We start from the raw sequence: 15521 nt of genomic DNA on the forward strand, positions 1-15521 counted from the left end.
AGATTTCACTTAAAAAAAAAATAAAGCAAAAACTAGAAAATATGATAAGCATCGAAAATAATACTATCATAACTTCTAACGTGTCACTCTCACCCTTAATTTTATTTTGCACGTCTTTAATATTGAACATTCAACATACGATGTCACAAAATCAACCTGAGACAACCTAAATTAGAATTGAAAGCTTTCACTCAAAGCAATCATCCATATATATATATATATATATCCTCTCATTCTACAACCTAAATTGGAATTGAAAAGTTTCACTCAAAGCAATTTGCTTTGAGTGGTTAATTCTAGGAACTAGGAAGTACTTCCTAGCACAGAAGTGCTTTCTTTCTTAACGCGCTTTCATGATGTTCTTTAAAGAAAGCGCAGAAGCCCGTTACTGAATGTTGCCGTTGAAAAATCACTTCACCATGGGCCCCACGTATTTCAAATATCAATGCCCAGCTTCTCTCTTCTCTCTTTCTCATAATCTCACTAGGGGCATAGGAGTTGGCATTATTTTCGGCCTTTAACCGCGACATAGCCACGTAAAATACCTTAAACACCAGTCCTTTTCAGTAATTTCGTGAGTTCTTTTAGCTTTTTTCCCTCCGTCTTTTCTCTGTGCCACCACCCGTCTCGCTCTCTTTTATAGTACCAAACATCATCAATCATCGCTCAGTTTACGAGCACAAGTAAGGGAGTCCTAGGGTTCTGTCTTTTTTCTTCAAACTCATTCCAATGGCTGAAACCCTTGGAACAACGGCTGGTTTGAAAACGGAACCGGAATCTCCTACCGGAATATCCGAGTCGGGTGTGATAATGGGCGCTGCCAAGTGTGACAGTGTCAGATCGGAGATCGATACTTCGGCGCCGTTTGAGTCGGTGAAGGAAGCGGTGAGTCGATTCGGTGGAGTCGGTTACTGGAAACCCCACCACAACAGCAAGCTCGATGAAGCCGAGGTTCTCTCTCTCTCTCTCTCTTGGGTTTTTTCTCACTTGCGAAGAAAAGGTTGGGATTTGAGCTACTGTTTCTGTGCAAAATGAGCATTTTTGTGTTTTATACTGAAGATGTTTTAGATTTTAGTTTGGGAATTTGAGGGCAAATGGGTGTTACTTGTTCTTCAAAGTTGTTGATTTTGCTATGAATGTAGTTTATAATGGGTCTAACTTTCTTTTTGAAACATCAATGGGGCTGTTTCAGAGTTCATCTTAGACTTGTTTTGGTTACACGGTATCAGAGCCATAGGTGTTGAGTTTGAACTCTGACACCCTCAAATTCACTCCCTATTTAAACATTGATTAAATGATTAAATTTATCCCTTTCAATTGGCTTTAAACATTTAGGATAAGTGATCATTTACCAGTTCTGGATGAGTTGATCTTACCTAATGTGCTTTATATATATCTACTATAATGTACCGAATACACATTACATAGAAAGTCCATAAGAATTGTTTAATCATGTTTTAGAAACTTTTCTTATGATTTATTCATTTATTGGCTCAAGTATTCATGTATGCTATAGTGTGATGCCATGGTGCATCTGAGCAATTCGTTGCCAAACTCGTTTTGAACCCTTCCTGACCAATTATTTTTTGGCCCAGAAATTTAGTTTTTCTGGCTACCCCATAGAATCAAAAGTCAAGCTGGGAAGGGGTTTCATTTGTCATATCAATTTGCAAATGGGCATATCATATCCTGCATGCATTTGGCACCAGCTAACTCAATACTAGGCATGACACCTCATGGCTCATATCTGTGCATCTGTATACTTTATGATTTTTATTATACCGTGACAAGTTCTTTCTATTGGCAGCATGACATAGAAGAGGTTGGCATTTCAAAACTAGAGGAGCAGGCAGCACAGTTGGAGAAAGATCTGTTTGTGAAAGAAAGAGAAACATTGGATGTCTTGAAAGAACTGGAAGCAACTAAAACTATTGTTGAAGAGCTGAAACTAAAGTTACAAAAAGAAGCATCTGAATTTAGTGTGACCCTTGAGACAGATATGGATGATAAGAACATGACTTGTCAGGTGAGAAATGCAGATGAGAGCAATCACGAGAATCCGGTTTCAGTGGAAGGTTTGAGCTCCTGCCCTTCTTCAACTCCAGGTTTAATCTTAATTGAACTCAAACAAGCTAAGTTGAACCTTACCAGGACTACTAATGATCTTGCTGACATTCGAACTTCTGTTGAGTCATTCAACAAGAAACTAGAAAAGGAAAGAATCTCACTCGAAAAAACTCGGGAGAGGTTAACTCAAAATTCTTCAAAAATATCCTCTCTTGAGGAGGAGCTAAACCAAACAAGACTAAAGCTACGGTTGGCAAAAGATTCTGAAATTAAAGTTGGTTCTGATGATGCTTTGGATATTTCAAAGGAGCTCCAAAGATTGTGTTACGAGGCAGAGCAATTCAAAAAAGTGGGAGAAGCTGCAAAATCAGAAGTTCTGAGAGCAATGTCAGAGATTGAACAGACAAAAGCCAAAATAAAAACAGCTGAAATCAGGTTGGTTGCAGCCAGAAAAATGAAGGAAGCAGCTAGAGCGACTGAAGCTGTTGCTCTTGCAGAGATCAAGGCTCTATCAAACCACAAAACCTCGTCTAGAGAATACTTGCAAAATCCTGACGGAGTAACTCTTTCATCTGAAGAGTACTCATCTCTGATCCGGAAAGCTCAAGAGGCTGAAGAACTTTCAAAAAGGAGAGTAATAGATGCTATGCTTCAAGTCGATGAAGCAAATGTATCAAAAATGGAAATCTTAAAAAGGGTAGAGGAAGCTACAGAGGAAGTCAAAACCAGTAAGAAAGCATTGGAAGAAGCTCTGAACAGAGTGGAAGCAGCAAATAGGGCAAAGCTCACTGTTGAAGAGGCTCTTCGCAAATGGAGATCTGAGAATGGCCAGAGAAGACGTTCTGTTCATAACTCCACCAAGTTTAAGAACTCTTGCCCATCTCACCATCGAAGAGAGTCCCATCTAGTTGACGTGAATGGGCTGAATCTGGTTAATGATAGATCAATGCCTGTTTTGAAGCCAACCCTGTCAATAGGACAAATACTTAGCAGAAAGCTGCTTATGCCAGAAGAGTTTGAATCGGGGATGCTGGAAGAGAGAACCTCCGGGAAGCGAAAGGTGTCACTTGGTCAGATGCTTAGTAAACAATATGATGGTGATCTACCCTATTCTCAGAAGGTTGAGAGGGAAATCGGTCACAAGCAGTTCCCTGCTAAGAGAAAGAAGTTTGGGTTTGCTAGGTTCTCAATGCTTATGACCAAGCAAAGTAAGAAAAAGAAGAAGCCAACTCTAAACCTGAGGTAATCCAGTGAATCGATCGAGACCCCCATCAAGCACTGACTTTTAATCTATCTTTTTCTAACCCTCCTTTGCCTTCTCTTGTAGTTCCTGCTTCAGAACTATGTTTACTTGGGTATTGGGTTTCTATGTCTGTACTTTGCTATTCATCTTCATTATGCTGGTTGTAAAGTTGTTTGTCACATATAGCTGGTGGAAGTCATATTTGATCGAAGCCACTAGAGTCTTATTTATATATTGTGTTCCATTTGATGATTAGTACTGATGCGATTGCAATAGCTTCTCACATGCATTTTGGACATATGTTAACTTAATAGCTTCTCACATGCGATTGCAATAGTTTCTCCAATGAAGAAAACTTTGCCCTAATTAGACACAGTACTACTCCCTCAACCATGTAATACAGCTACAAATGTATGTGATATGGGTAATGCAGGTACAAATGTATGCGATAAGGGTCATACACTTGGACCGTGGAACTGCGTCGGGCCAAGCTTTGAAGGCTCGATAAATTTTCTGAGTTGGGCTTTGACTCATAGGGTTCCATTCTCTTTGCATCTGCTTCCCTCAAATAATACTACAAGTTTTTCTTGTGTCAGTTTTGTGTTTCTCTAAGGATGATATGGCTCTTAAAATCACCATTGAGCTTGTAATTGATTATTACTGAATTTTAATTAAATGATAATTTTAAACCACCTTATTTTTGGAGGGATACAAGAGTGACATAAGAGATACTTTTAGAAATGATTCTTGCTATTCAGTTTAGCCATCTCATCACGGATTGGAGGATTTTTTTCCATGACCTCAGACATTCTTGGCTTGTTAGCTAAACTTTCACAGCTGGTTTACAGTCGAGGTTTCTAGGAGTGTGAATTGTTGCACTCACAATTTAGCATATTGGACCTCTTTTTTCAGATTTTCTGAAGCATTTCCATTTTGTTTTTCCTTTGTTAGATCTTCTCCTTATTGGGAAGAATCCAACTTAGTAATTTGTTTGCTTTGCTTGTATTTGTTTCTCATCCAAAAAAACCAGTTTATACAACAACATTTCGATGCGTGGAAATTTTTTTTTTTTAAAAAAAAAAAGTAAAAAAAATTAGAAATTACCGTTTTGTTTTCTTTTCTAAACATAATAATGCAGGCTGTGGGGTTCGAACCCACGCGCATTTAACATGCAGAAGATCTTAAGTCTTCCCCCTTAACCTCTCGGGCAAACCTGCCAATTTGATTAATGTTTTGCCCATGTTACCTTACTCATCATTCATAAGCTGAATTAAAGATTTTAACATATTTAATATTGGGTCGATTTCTTATTTTTTATTAAGAAAATGGGATCAGCATTATCTTAAGTATTTTTGGATAATTTAATGCAAATTTTAATAAATATTTCTAACTAAATGATTTAAATATTATCACTTCAATATTTATTACTTTCAAAAGAATCATAATTCTTTCTTTAATTCATCCTATCTCATTAAATCAGTCATGATCAAATTTGTTTTCTCCTTTCAAAACAAAAACTCACTCTCAACAAGGTAAGTATATCTGTCATCTCGGTTATATCGATGTCCAATTTATAGTTTGTCTTGTTTTTTTCTCAGAAACACAAAAGACAGAGAACTCTGGTCTTACTACAACTGCGAATATAACCCGCGGAAACTTTGGGTTTCTGACATTCCGAGATTGGAGTTATTTTCCCTAGTTTTCTCAGCTATTGTATTGTCTTGAGCTTTGGCATTACTCTTTTGTTTTGTCCTCTGCGTGTGGTTTTTATATCAGAGGTTTCCTGCTATGAAGTTCCATATTTTCGTCGACATTTTGCTTAAATTCTTTGTGGGATTTCAGGTGAAGCTCTTTGGTTTATGATACGTGCTTTTTTTCAAGTTTAGACACATAGTTTGTACACAAAATGTGTTTTTATCATCTAAAATCCTTCTAAAAAATTATGATAAATTAAGGTTTGAAAAGGTTGAATAATGGTTGCGAGTCTTGCGACTTCTGCAGGCACCATGGAGTACGTGGGATTTAGGCTCTTATTTGTTTTGGTGTTGGGTGCTATCTGGGCTTGTGATGCTGGACGACTGGGGAAAGCTGAGTTGTATAGGATTAGTGAGAATGGAAGGATCATTTCTGATGATGATATTACCGGTAAACTTTTATGCTCTATCTACTTCCTTGAACCAACCGATTTTATAAACATGTCGGCAAATTGATTGATCATGTCGGCAATAAACGTTTAGGTTCAGTTATGCATGAGATCAACTACCTGGATGAAGAAATCAATATCCCCGTTTTGGAACATGTTTCGAGGAAGGCCAAAGGGTGCAGATTGTGTGAGGAGTACATGACCCAGACACTCGATTACCTTGCAGAAAACAAGACCCAGGCTATGGTCTTCGACAACCTCCATGATCTCTGCTCTGGGACAGGCTCTTTGAGACAAGAGGTAATTGTATCTTTTTGTTGTTAAAGTATTAATTAAATGAATAATTTTAATATATATATATATTTTTTTCTTTTTACTGCATAGTGCATCACTTTGGTGGACCATTATGTTCCGATCTTCTTCTTAGAGGCATCCTCTGTACAACCTGAAGAATTCTGCCGAGGATACCATCTTTGTCAACAATTTGAAATGGGTTCTCAAATTGACGAAATTACAGATGGGATTTGCAAACGTGCTGTTTCTAGTTTACTTTCTGAGTTGAAAGATCCTGAATCTCAGGTATCTACTTTCATCATTTGCTAATATGAAATTTCATAATTTAATTATTTAATTAACATTCTAATATGAAATTATAATCTCTGGCTTCATGATGCTTACTGCTGAACAAACATCTAACATCTTGTCTTGCTTTCATATCAGCTACAGATCATCCAGTCGCTATTTCAGGCATGCAGGTTCTCTAATTCCGTGGAGAACCATGCAGTAAAGGTGAGAGACAATCTTAAGAAATTAAGAACAATGTTTAATATACTTAAGAAATTCGTAGGCTTAACTTATCTCATAAAACTTGTTTAATAAGAAAGGGTTGTCCATGCTTCATAAACATGCCCAAAATCTTGTTCATAGACAATATGAGATTATTTCTCAACAACAAGAACCTTGATCTTTAAAGACAACAAAGAGTCCAAAAGTCGTCGCTAATAAATTTTAGTGACGACGGGTCATTGCTAATAAATCGTTGCAGTTGCTTTGTCAAGAAAGGTTATCGGTAACGACTTCAGTGCAGTCTTTGATATATTATATTATCAGCAATGACGTCAGTTGCCGTAGATAGCGAACAAAAGCTTTAAGCAATGTGTCGTGCTGATGATGTAAGGATGACATATAAGGATGTTATTTGTTGGCCTATTGAAGGTTGGACAATGGAAGAAGAAAAGTAGCATAAGAGGACAACGGGGTCTTCTGCCTGGTTTATAGTATTTTATTGGAATGTGATTTTCATGGTTTAGAGAAAAGTTTAAATTAGCTTAATTTTCACTAATATCTTAATTAATTATTTGGCAGTGCAAGAGGATGGTGTTGATGTATGGACCTCAGCTCCTAGCCGAAGCAGTGAACTTTCTGGAAACATCGGACATGTGCTCCACCCTTGATGCCTGCAAATTTACAGCAAGAAGCATGGAAATATCTGTGCCCCATCAAGAACAATCACTTGAGAAACTTGATTCTTAAGCAAGTTTTTAACTATGGCTGCAAAAAAACAAGTGGAATAAAAATGCCCATGCAGGCTTGATATTTATATAGTTTTATTTCGAGGCAATACTATATATTATGACATCATGGTGCTTTTGATGGAAAATATGTGCTAAAAAATATGTATAATTCTCAATCTTATATTTAATGTTGGTAGCCCAACCCCTTTCCTCAGTTTGTCGAAGAATCTAGACGTAATTTGACGAATGGAGTGCCCGCTTTGTTAATTTGCTATCAAATTTTACTATAAATGTGATTTATAGTCATTTTGATTCTCTCTTTTTCGAAAATTAAATTTGAAATTGAATATGGGCTTATTGAAAAAACTAATTTTTTTTTTTAACAGCACTTAAGTCAAATCCCCGATTCAAAGTATGACCTTATGCGTGAAGTGTTCTCTTTGCCAATTCAGATTGCCTCCGTTTGTTTAGTCTAAAATATTTTCTATTGGAGTCTAAAAAAGTGGCTATTTTTAAATTTTATGTTTGTTTGCAACTCAAAAAATGGTTTGAAAAATGTTTTTCGGTGTTTTGGCTTGTAAGTAAAATCGCCAAATATTTCTTATATTTTCATATAATCTAAAGATTGAAATTCAGTACAATTGCTTACCTAAATTGTTAAGCAATAATGAAAGGGCTCTTGTAGGGCTCACCTGCCTGAGCAGCTAGGCCCCATAAGGGACCTCTCACAGTTACTTATTCAGGGGTGTGGAAAAGCGGTAGAAAATAGTTTATGCAAATAAAAAGTATAAATCATTTACTTTCCTTGAGCAACTAAAAACATTTTCATAGTGCCAAACACTCGAAAACAAGAAAAAATTTTCTACAAAATATTTTGCACATAAACAAATGGGCCTTAATGTAATCTAAATATGACCCTATAAAACTAAAAATAATTTTTTTTTTAAAAAAAAAAATGTAGTGAAAATATGTAAAAAATGTACGTAAATGGTTAATATAATATAAATAGATCCAAATTTTTAGATTTAAGCTTTCAAGTGGTATAATGTGTCAATCTCTTTAACAATCTCAATAGAATACGGAAAACTTTGTTTTCATCTTATTTTCACGGTGCCAAATTACTACTTTGGTTCGGAACATCCTTATCAATTTTGTTGCCTTCTTCTCCAATTGTCGTTTTTGGATTCAGCACCTGTACTCTAAGCTATTACCGTTGAAGTCGCATAATACCCCCGTACATGCTGCCATATCAGCACTAGATTGATCAGAACCCTGTCATATTAGCCTAATTAAAATGATTCTAATCAATCATCAAAGAGATAATTATTTACTACAATTTTCCATGCATTTTTTTAAATACACATTATGGAGCGGAAATTCGTTGTTGATGCATTTTTTTTTTTGGATCTAATAGTCTTCGTTTGGTGTGATTTTCACATTTTTCGAGACGTTTCTAATCAGCGACTTTCGGGCTCCTACAAAATAATAAGACAGGGCCTCCGATGCTTAAGTTAGTAGTCGTATATGGGTCAAAATGTAATCGGAGCTAACAATATATTAAGAAATAATGACCGATCCCCTCTACCGATGTCTTGAGTTCTTTTTTATAGGGTTTTATCTGTTTAACTGCATTTTTGATCTTCTTTTTCAGATGACTGAAGAATCATTTGAAATAGTAGGGAGATAATGTAAAGTAGTTGAGATAATGTAGGACCTTATGAGATAATGTGAGACCTTATGAAATAATTAAGGGTTGTTGAGAAATAGTGGAACTCATAGTGAATTTTATTCCCAACATTGTGTTATTAGTGTTACGTTTGTATCATATTGAAATATGAGTATAAAATTAAATAAGTTAATTTCAACTTGATTCATTTCATTATATAACACATATAACTAACACATAATGTGTTAAACGAAAACAGCACGACATTAATCGATTGGTTTGATGTAATATACTGTTAATTGATTGAACAGTAAATTAACAAAAGACTTATTTGAAATCAAAAGACCTAAAAACTTAAAAATTAAATCGAAACTATATGAAAACCTAATTTTGATGTTTTTTTTTAATTTTAGTTATTCGGTAAGGTTTCCTCTCTAATACGTTGCTTGCCACAGAATAAAAAAACCTCATCTGTGCGACTTTTGAAGAGCCTCCAAAAGTCTCAGCTAACATTCCAACGCATTGTCCAACCCGGCACTCCAAGGAACATCTCTTTCTCTATACTAGTTCTTGCCGATCGAAGCATCTTGCTTATCGTTAAACAAAGGTAAATATCTGTCACTCGGCTATTACAAATTTCAATTTGTGCTCCGTTTGTTTGCTGAAAAACACAAATAACAGAAGACTTTGATCTTACAACTAGCGAATTTCACACACAAACTTTGTTCTGAGATTCCGAGATTTTATTTCTTCTCCCAAGTTTTTCTTAGCTGCAAAACGGGCCTCTTGGGTTGTTTTTCTTGACCTTAGTTTTTTTATTGCTTTTGCTTTTTGTGTCATACGTTTCTTGCTATGACGTTCCATATTGTCCTCAAATTTGTGGTTGTAGGGTTTACTTATCTGGTTTCTGGGATTACTGATTAAGGTTTTTGGTATATGATATGCGCTGTTTCATGTTGACAGACTTACAGTTTTAACACAAATTTTCACCCTGATCTGTGCCATCTGAATGTGTAAATGATAAGACTACTATGTTTATTCTGTTTTTGATGTTGCTGAAAGCTGTGATGCCGTTGTTGTTAGTGCTTTATTTATTTATTTTATAGAAAAAGCTTATCAAAAAAAAAAAAAAAAAAATGAAAGGACTTCTAAAATTGTATTGGTTAACATACTCATCAAATTAAATTACCCAACACATGTTAAGAAGTCCTTTCAAAAAAAAGTTATAATCTTTTCTATTGAAAGGACTTGTAAACATGTGTTGGGTAATTTGATGAGTACGTCCTAGAGTTGCTATTCTATTTCACTCTATGTTGTATCCTTAAACATCCAAGTTTGATTCTCTATGTTGTATCTGTAAACATCCAAGCTTGATTAGTTGGTGGGCGTGTGTGTGTGTGTGTTGGGGTCTAATAACAGGATTGGAACCCAGGGTAGTCCATTTTATATAGTGATTGTAGGTTACCGGCAGGGCAGGAAACTTGGTTATGGTTCAAATAGAAGCCTGTTCAGGCTTATTCATGAATCAAATATACTTATCTAAAGCCCCTATGTCAGGTTCAGTATTAAGAATTTGTTAAGCGTTACTTACCCCAAGCATGGGTAGAATGGACTTGTGGTAGTAGGTTCATATTTATGCATTGGCACTGATAATCAAAAAGATGCTGAAGAACAGTATTGAGTTCCACTTCTTAGATTGGTAATTCAGGATCATGAATAGAGCCAAAAATAGCCAATATCAAGCTTCAACAAGCATAGTTTGAGGTAGGTGTTTGCCATCAGAATTGCATAACGCCTTATAGACCATGGCTAGTGATAAGAAGATTTGACAAGTAACATAATGCTAGTGAGTATAGTGTTTCAGCTCTGACCCTAGTTGGCCAAGTCTTAACAGGTTAAAGATACCGTAGATATGAATCTTAAGCTCACTTTTTAGCTCCTACTCCTACTCCTTACCATTTGGATATATTGACTATCAAGGAATATCTCACCACTGGTTCTCATTTTTACTTGTAATTTTGAAATCCTTCTTGACAATTATGATAAATTATGGTTTGAAATATTTTCACTAAGAATTATTTGCAATATTGAGGCTATAATACTTTTGTTGAATGCTTGTGATTCCAGGCACCATGGAGGTGAGAGTTGGGCTTCTATTTGTTTTAGTGTTGGGTGCTAGCTGGGCTTGTGATGCTCGACAACTGGTAAACACCGAGTTCTATAGTGGGAATGGAAGGATCTTTGAGATATCAGGTAAATTTTTCTTCTGATTTCTTAATGTTGCTCTTGTTCTTGAGCATTTACTAACTTTCTATTTTGTTCACTTGTTAATATCTATTTATCCTCGTAATCTCATTTAACAGTAATTGATTTGCAGATTTTATGCCCTGTTGGCTTGCTTGAAACATCTGGTTTGAAATTAAGGTTGGCCTTATTTAGAAGTCTACAAGGATAGGTTAAGCCCATCTAATTTAGCATGCCATGATTCAGTTTTCTACCAGTCAATATATACTTCAAGTTGTCCTGCTTGGCCCTGTCATTTGATTGGATAGGTATTGTTACCTTAAGTACCTTTGCTAACACTTAGACTTAGCTCCTAGCCAAAAGCACACGCTCACTTGCTTACACTCCAACACACACACACGTTTACCTTTAACCTCTAGGGATTTCTAGGTTTAAGTCCTACAAGTGGCTTTATCCTTGGGAAATGATACTCCAGTAAACCTAGATTGTGTTGGCTAAGGCCTATTAATAATAAACTCAATGGGTTGCTACATCAGTTTGCATCCAAATTTAGAACTCGGTTTTGATCTCCTTCAAACATGTATCGGTTGTCTGAAGTGTGATGCCTTGTAAAAAAATGTCTCCCAAAGTTCACGAAGTTGGTCACTTTCAAATACTTGGGCTATCCTCTTCAACTCAGATTTGTTCTTTGACATTTTGCAAAACTTGATTCTTTAAGATGTTACAATAAATTCGTGTTGGTGTCATCAAATGCATACTTTCCAAAAAGATATTTCTATAATAATGAAATCAACAAATAGTTTCTCATTGAAGATGCCATGAACTTTTAGGTTCTATGTATGCTCTTATTTTATTGGAGAAGTATCCTGTTTATCTTGTCATATAAGAATGTTAGAAAACTGATTACGGCATATGTTTTGGTTCAGTTATGCAGATCAACTACCAGGATCAAGATAGCGAAGTTCAAACTATGAAGAAAGTTCCAAGGAATGACAAGTTGTGCACATTGTGTGAGGAGTTTGCTAACCAGGCACTTGATTACATTGCTGAAAACAAGACCCAGACAGAGATCATTGAACTGCTCCATCTGGCCTGCTCTCAAGTAGGCCCTCTCAGAGGCGAGGTACTTACCTCTTTTGGATATATTAGATGAAACTGCGTAGTCCTGCTTCAAAACAGTTAGCCTCGGCCTGGCCCCTGAGATACAAGAGGGAAAAGAAAAAAAAGAGTACTTCTGTTGACCTCAGGCATCAGACAATCACAAATTGATTTCATTTTTATTATCGCCAAATCATCATAACTATGGAGTGGGCATGCTGGTGATTTATCTTGAATAAATCAATTTTGTTACGTTGAATGGTCAATTTGCCTTCACGTGCACCATTTGGATGGCTGATAGGTTATAGGTATTGTAAGTACGATGAAGTGTAGATGAGTACTGGTACCCGTATAATAATTTACTTGTTAGCGGAAACAAGAATAATATAAAGGGTGAACATAGTAGTGGGATAAGTCACTGTGTTGAAAGCTTTGTTTAATTTAGAATGATTTGGAGGGCTCAAATTTAATTCTTCTTTTTCTTTTTTTGGCACTGCATAGTGCATCAGTTTGGTGGACTACTATGCCCCTCTGTTCTTCTTAGAGGTTTCTTCTGTACAACCTGAAACTTTCTGCCGAAAAGTCAATCTCTGTCAACAAATTGCAATGATTTCATCTCAACTTCACGAAGACAGCTGTGGACTTTGCCACCGCACTGTTGCAGAATTACTAGTTAAGTTGAAGGATCCTGACACTCAGGTATGTACTTGCATCATTTGCTAAATATAATATGACCAAGATATGCACAGGGTTTTTCTGTTAGTTAAAGTACCACAGAACAATATATGTTGCCAAAATTTTCAACTTAGGGACATATTTTTTGTATTCTCACATTTTCAATCAAAAAGGGAGAAGGAAAATCAAAGCCCTTCCTACCAGCTGAAATGTAATGATCCAGAGAAAAGCGCTGGTCACATTTCAAAAGGGTTAGTCAATTTGGAATGATAGTGCTGATGTTGCTTTCACTTTTTCTTGGATTGTTACATGAAATGCATGCTTCTTCTGGACATTATCTCCTCTTCTGTCCAATTTTCTGTGAAAGGTTATTTAAAACTACTGCAAATGTGAGATTAGTTGGTCAGTCTACCACCCGTGTTAGATTGCGCTGTTATATGGGCAAAGGCACAGCCAAATGAGAAACAACACCAAACTGACAATTGTCACTGCATATTCATAGCGTTTTACTAATCAACCCCATGCGCTCTTTGAATCGTAAGCAAACTTCACCACCATAACCCCTTTCCCAAGAGTAGAGGAAGAAAATGGAGCATATGAATAAAACCAAATTGATGAAGTTTTAGATCAGTGGTCATTACTTCAATTAGATAGGTCTTTTTGTATTATTGAGTAGCTACACACGCTATTCAAAAATCACCAAATCCAGTTTTTGAGGTTACGTATGTATGTTCTGGAAAGCTTGCTGGCTACTGAAAGGTTGAATTATCAATGAAAAAATGCATTTGGGAATAATAACGTAAATAACAAATACAGGAAACTTCAGGCAGCTGAATATATACATATGGAGCTTAAAGTTGATAATAGAGATTTGAATTTGTTACATGGTTGTAATGTTGATACCAACTTATGTTAAATCATAATTTTATTGTCAAAAGAAGATCCAAGATCTCCGTTGTATCATCTGTGTAATTTTCACTGCTATTCTGTAGTGTGGATCAGTAGAGGGATATATCTCACAATATACAAGGAATATCTCCAACCCAAAACATGAATTTGCCGGCTTTGATATACCACGATGCTTACTCCCGTCTAAATAGCTAACATCTTGTCTTACTTTTATGTCAGCTAGAGATCATTGAGTTGCTTTTGAAGGCATGTAATTCCATGGAGAACTATGTGAAAAAGGTGAGAACAATTTTAGGACGTTTACTTTCTTTTTGTTTTTCGGAGTGGGGTTTGTCTAATCATTGTATACCTGCCTCATTATTTTGAATCGGAAGAGGGGTTTTCCACTAATGGCATATGCCCTCACTTGACCAATAACTAAGTCAAGGTATGATTATTTTGATTTGTCATGGCCCTTGATCCATGTGAAGGGTATTATTAACACTCGGATTCTTAATTCTTTCGACATGCTTGAGAGCTAAATAGACACTTAGGTGAGACAGTGGGAAAAGAGCAATAACAGTAGAGATAACCAGGCCTTCTGCCTGGTTTTTAGTATTTAATTGCAACAAGTTGGAATATGATATTCATGATTAGACAAATGTTTATTAGCGTTTTATTAACTATATTTAATCCTCTACTTAATCTATTTATTTACTTATAAAAAATTAAAAATTAAAAAATTAATGTTGTAACATCTTGATTATTTGTCAGTGCAAGAGGATGGTTTTCGAGTATGGACCTCTAGTCCTTGCCAATGCAGCGAAATTTCTGGAAACAACAGACATATGCACCACGCTTCATGCCTGCAATTCATCTATAGATAGCAGCACAGAAGCATCGCCGATGGAAGAAGTACCCGCGCTGTCTGATTCTTAATTATGGCAGCAAAAATCTGTTGGAATGAAAATGCAGATGCAGACTTGATATACATACTTTCATTCCAATGTGTGTATAATAATACTATGACATCATGGTGCTTTTGATGTACAATATATGCTCAAAATTCAAATGCTTGTATGCAAATTATTTGGTCTAAAAATGTCTATACCACTCTTCTAAGACTTCCTTGCTGCTGAAATATGTTTCATAATAGCGTGCAATCTTGCTAGCTTAGTTAAAAAGAAAAGTAAACAACATGCAACTGTCAAAGGCTTTGATTTGTGTCATGTGCCACACAAACACAAACTACAGGTGTCGTACATCTCTAATTACTCATGTGATATTTTGTCATCATGCGTCATATGCACGCAAAGGACACATGATGCAAACTTTGGATCCTCTTCATTTCAAAGGAAATGGAGAGAAGCCGGTCTTCCTTTCTATAAAGGTAGAATGGTCCAAAAAAAAAGAAGTAATGCTTTCACCCTAATGGTCCCAAAAAAAAAGCCAAGGTATTGCTTTCACCCTAATGTTAGGTTAGAATTCTTCTTTTTTTTAAAAAAAACATTAACAACTAGAGCTTGATGTCTTTGGTGGTAAAAAAACATTTAGGTCGTGGTTCTCGTAGGTTTATGTGTTTGGTAGTGTTGGTGGTAAAATTGGCAATGAGAAAAGAAAGGTAAAAATCATATTCAATATGCCGACATGAAAGTTAGCTTGAAGAATATATATGCGTATACGTGTCTTTTTGTTGGAGTGGAATATGCAATTAATAAACGAGCAAAATACAAACGTGACCGACTCTATCTTTTTGCAGTATTATCCAAAGGAAGAATTGCTTTCAGAATCGTCTTCTTCGCAAACCAACATTTCCCCGTACATGGACTGCTCATACAAGAAGGTGTGGAAACGATTGCACCGCGTGGATTAATTTAATAATTTTTTCAACTCTCTCGCTTGCCGGATAAAACTTTTGTTTCTTTTAATATTATACACACAATTTTCCTGAGGATATTCTTGATATTATTATTATTTTTAATT

General features: G+C 35.9%; 3 protein-coding genes and 1 non-coding gene across 4 annotated transcripts; 3 read left to right on the top strand and 1 right to left on the bottom strand.

Moving 5' to 3' along the window:
• Positions 1-642: 642 nt before the first annotated feature.
• LOC132162153 (WEB family protein At2g38370) lies at positions 643-3565 on the top strand. Its single transcript, XM_059572415.1, has 2 exons — positions 643-951; positions 1808-3565. Exons 1-2 carry the CDS (start codon positions 730-732, stop codon positions 3311-3313), a joined length of 1728 nt encoding a protein of 575 aa, XP_059428398.1. The 5' UTR covers positions 643-729; the 3' UTR covers positions 3314-3565.
• Positions 3566-4443: 878 nt separating this feature from the next.
• TRNAL-UAA (transfer RNA leucine (anticodon UAA)) lies at positions 4444-4527 on the bottom strand. Its single transcript has one exon. It is a non-coding gene; the product is annotated as a tRNA-Leu (tRNA).
• Positions 4528-5082: 555 nt separating this feature from the next.
• On the top strand, positions 5083-7106 carry LOC132162639 (uncharacterized). Its single transcript, XM_059572917.1, has 5 exons — positions 5083-5152; positions 5312-5753; positions 5838-6032; positions 6174-6242; positions 6819-7106. Exons 2-5 carry the CDS (start codon positions 5556-5558, stop codon positions 6984-6986), a joined length of 630 nt encoding a protein of 209 aa, XP_059428900.1. The 5' UTR covers positions 5083-5152; positions 5312-5555; the 3' UTR covers positions 6987-7106.
• Positions 7107-9097: 1991 nt separating this feature from the next.
• LOC132191412 (uncharacterized) lies at positions 9098-14640 on the top strand. Its single transcript, XM_059606408.1, has 6 exons — positions 9098-9240; positions 10761-10886; positions 11804-12000; positions 12477-12674; positions 13779-13838; positions 14313-14640. The coding sequence occupies exons 2-6, from the start codon at positions 10766-10768 to the stop codon at positions 14475-14477; spliced, it is 741 nt and encodes a 246-aa protein (XP_059462391.1). The 5' UTR covers positions 9098-9240; positions 10761-10765; the 3' UTR covers positions 14478-14640.
• Positions 14641-15521: the final 881 nt, after the last annotated feature.

The sequence above is a fragment of the Corylus avellana genome, chromosome ca9 (assembly GCF_901000735.1).
Source record: "Corylus avellana chromosome ca9, CavTom2PMs-1.0".
In the NCBI taxonomy this organism is placed as follows: Eukaryota; Viridiplantae; Streptophyta; class Magnoliopsida; order Fagales; family Betulaceae; genus Corylus; species Corylus avellana.

What these genes read in the sequence shown, in the direction of transcription:
- LOC132162153 (XM_059572415.1), top strand. Translation starts at nt 730, where the DNA reads ATGGCTGAAACCCTTGGAACAACGGCTGGTTTGAAAACGGAACCGGAA. An exon ending in GCAAGCTCGATGAAGCCGAG is followed by an intron (nt 952 to 1,807) that starts GTTCTCTCTCTC and finishes TTCTATTGGCAG; the next exon opens with CATGACATAGAAGAGGTTGG.
- LOC132162639 (XM_059572917.1), top strand. Translation starts at nt 5,556, where the DNA reads ATGCATGAGATCAACTACCTGGATGAAGAAATCAATATCCCCGTTTTG. An exon ending in CAGGCTCTTTGAGACAAGAG is followed by an intron (nt 5,754 to 5,837) that starts GTAATTGTATCT and finishes TTTACTGCATAG; the next exon opens with TGCATCACTTTGGTGGACCA. An exon ending in TGGAGAACCATGCAGTAAAG is followed by an intron (nt 6,243 to 6,818) that starts GTGAGAGACAAT and finishes ATTATTTGGCAG; the next exon opens with TGCAAGAGGATGGTGTTGAT.
- LOC132191412 (XM_059606408.1), top strand. Translation starts at nt 10,766, where the DNA reads ATGGAGGTGAGAGTTGGGCTTCTATTTGTTTTAGTGTTGGGTGCTAGC. An exon ending in TAGGCCCTCTCAGAGGCGAG is followed by an intron (nt 12,001 to 12,476) that starts GTACTTACCTCT and finishes GGCACTGCATAG; the next exon opens with TGCATCAGTTTGGTGGACTA. An exon ending in TGGAGAACTATGTGAAAAAG is followed by an intron (nt 13,839 to 14,312) that starts GTGAGAACAATT and finishes ATTATTTGTCAG; the next exon opens with TGCAAGAGGATGGTTTTCGA.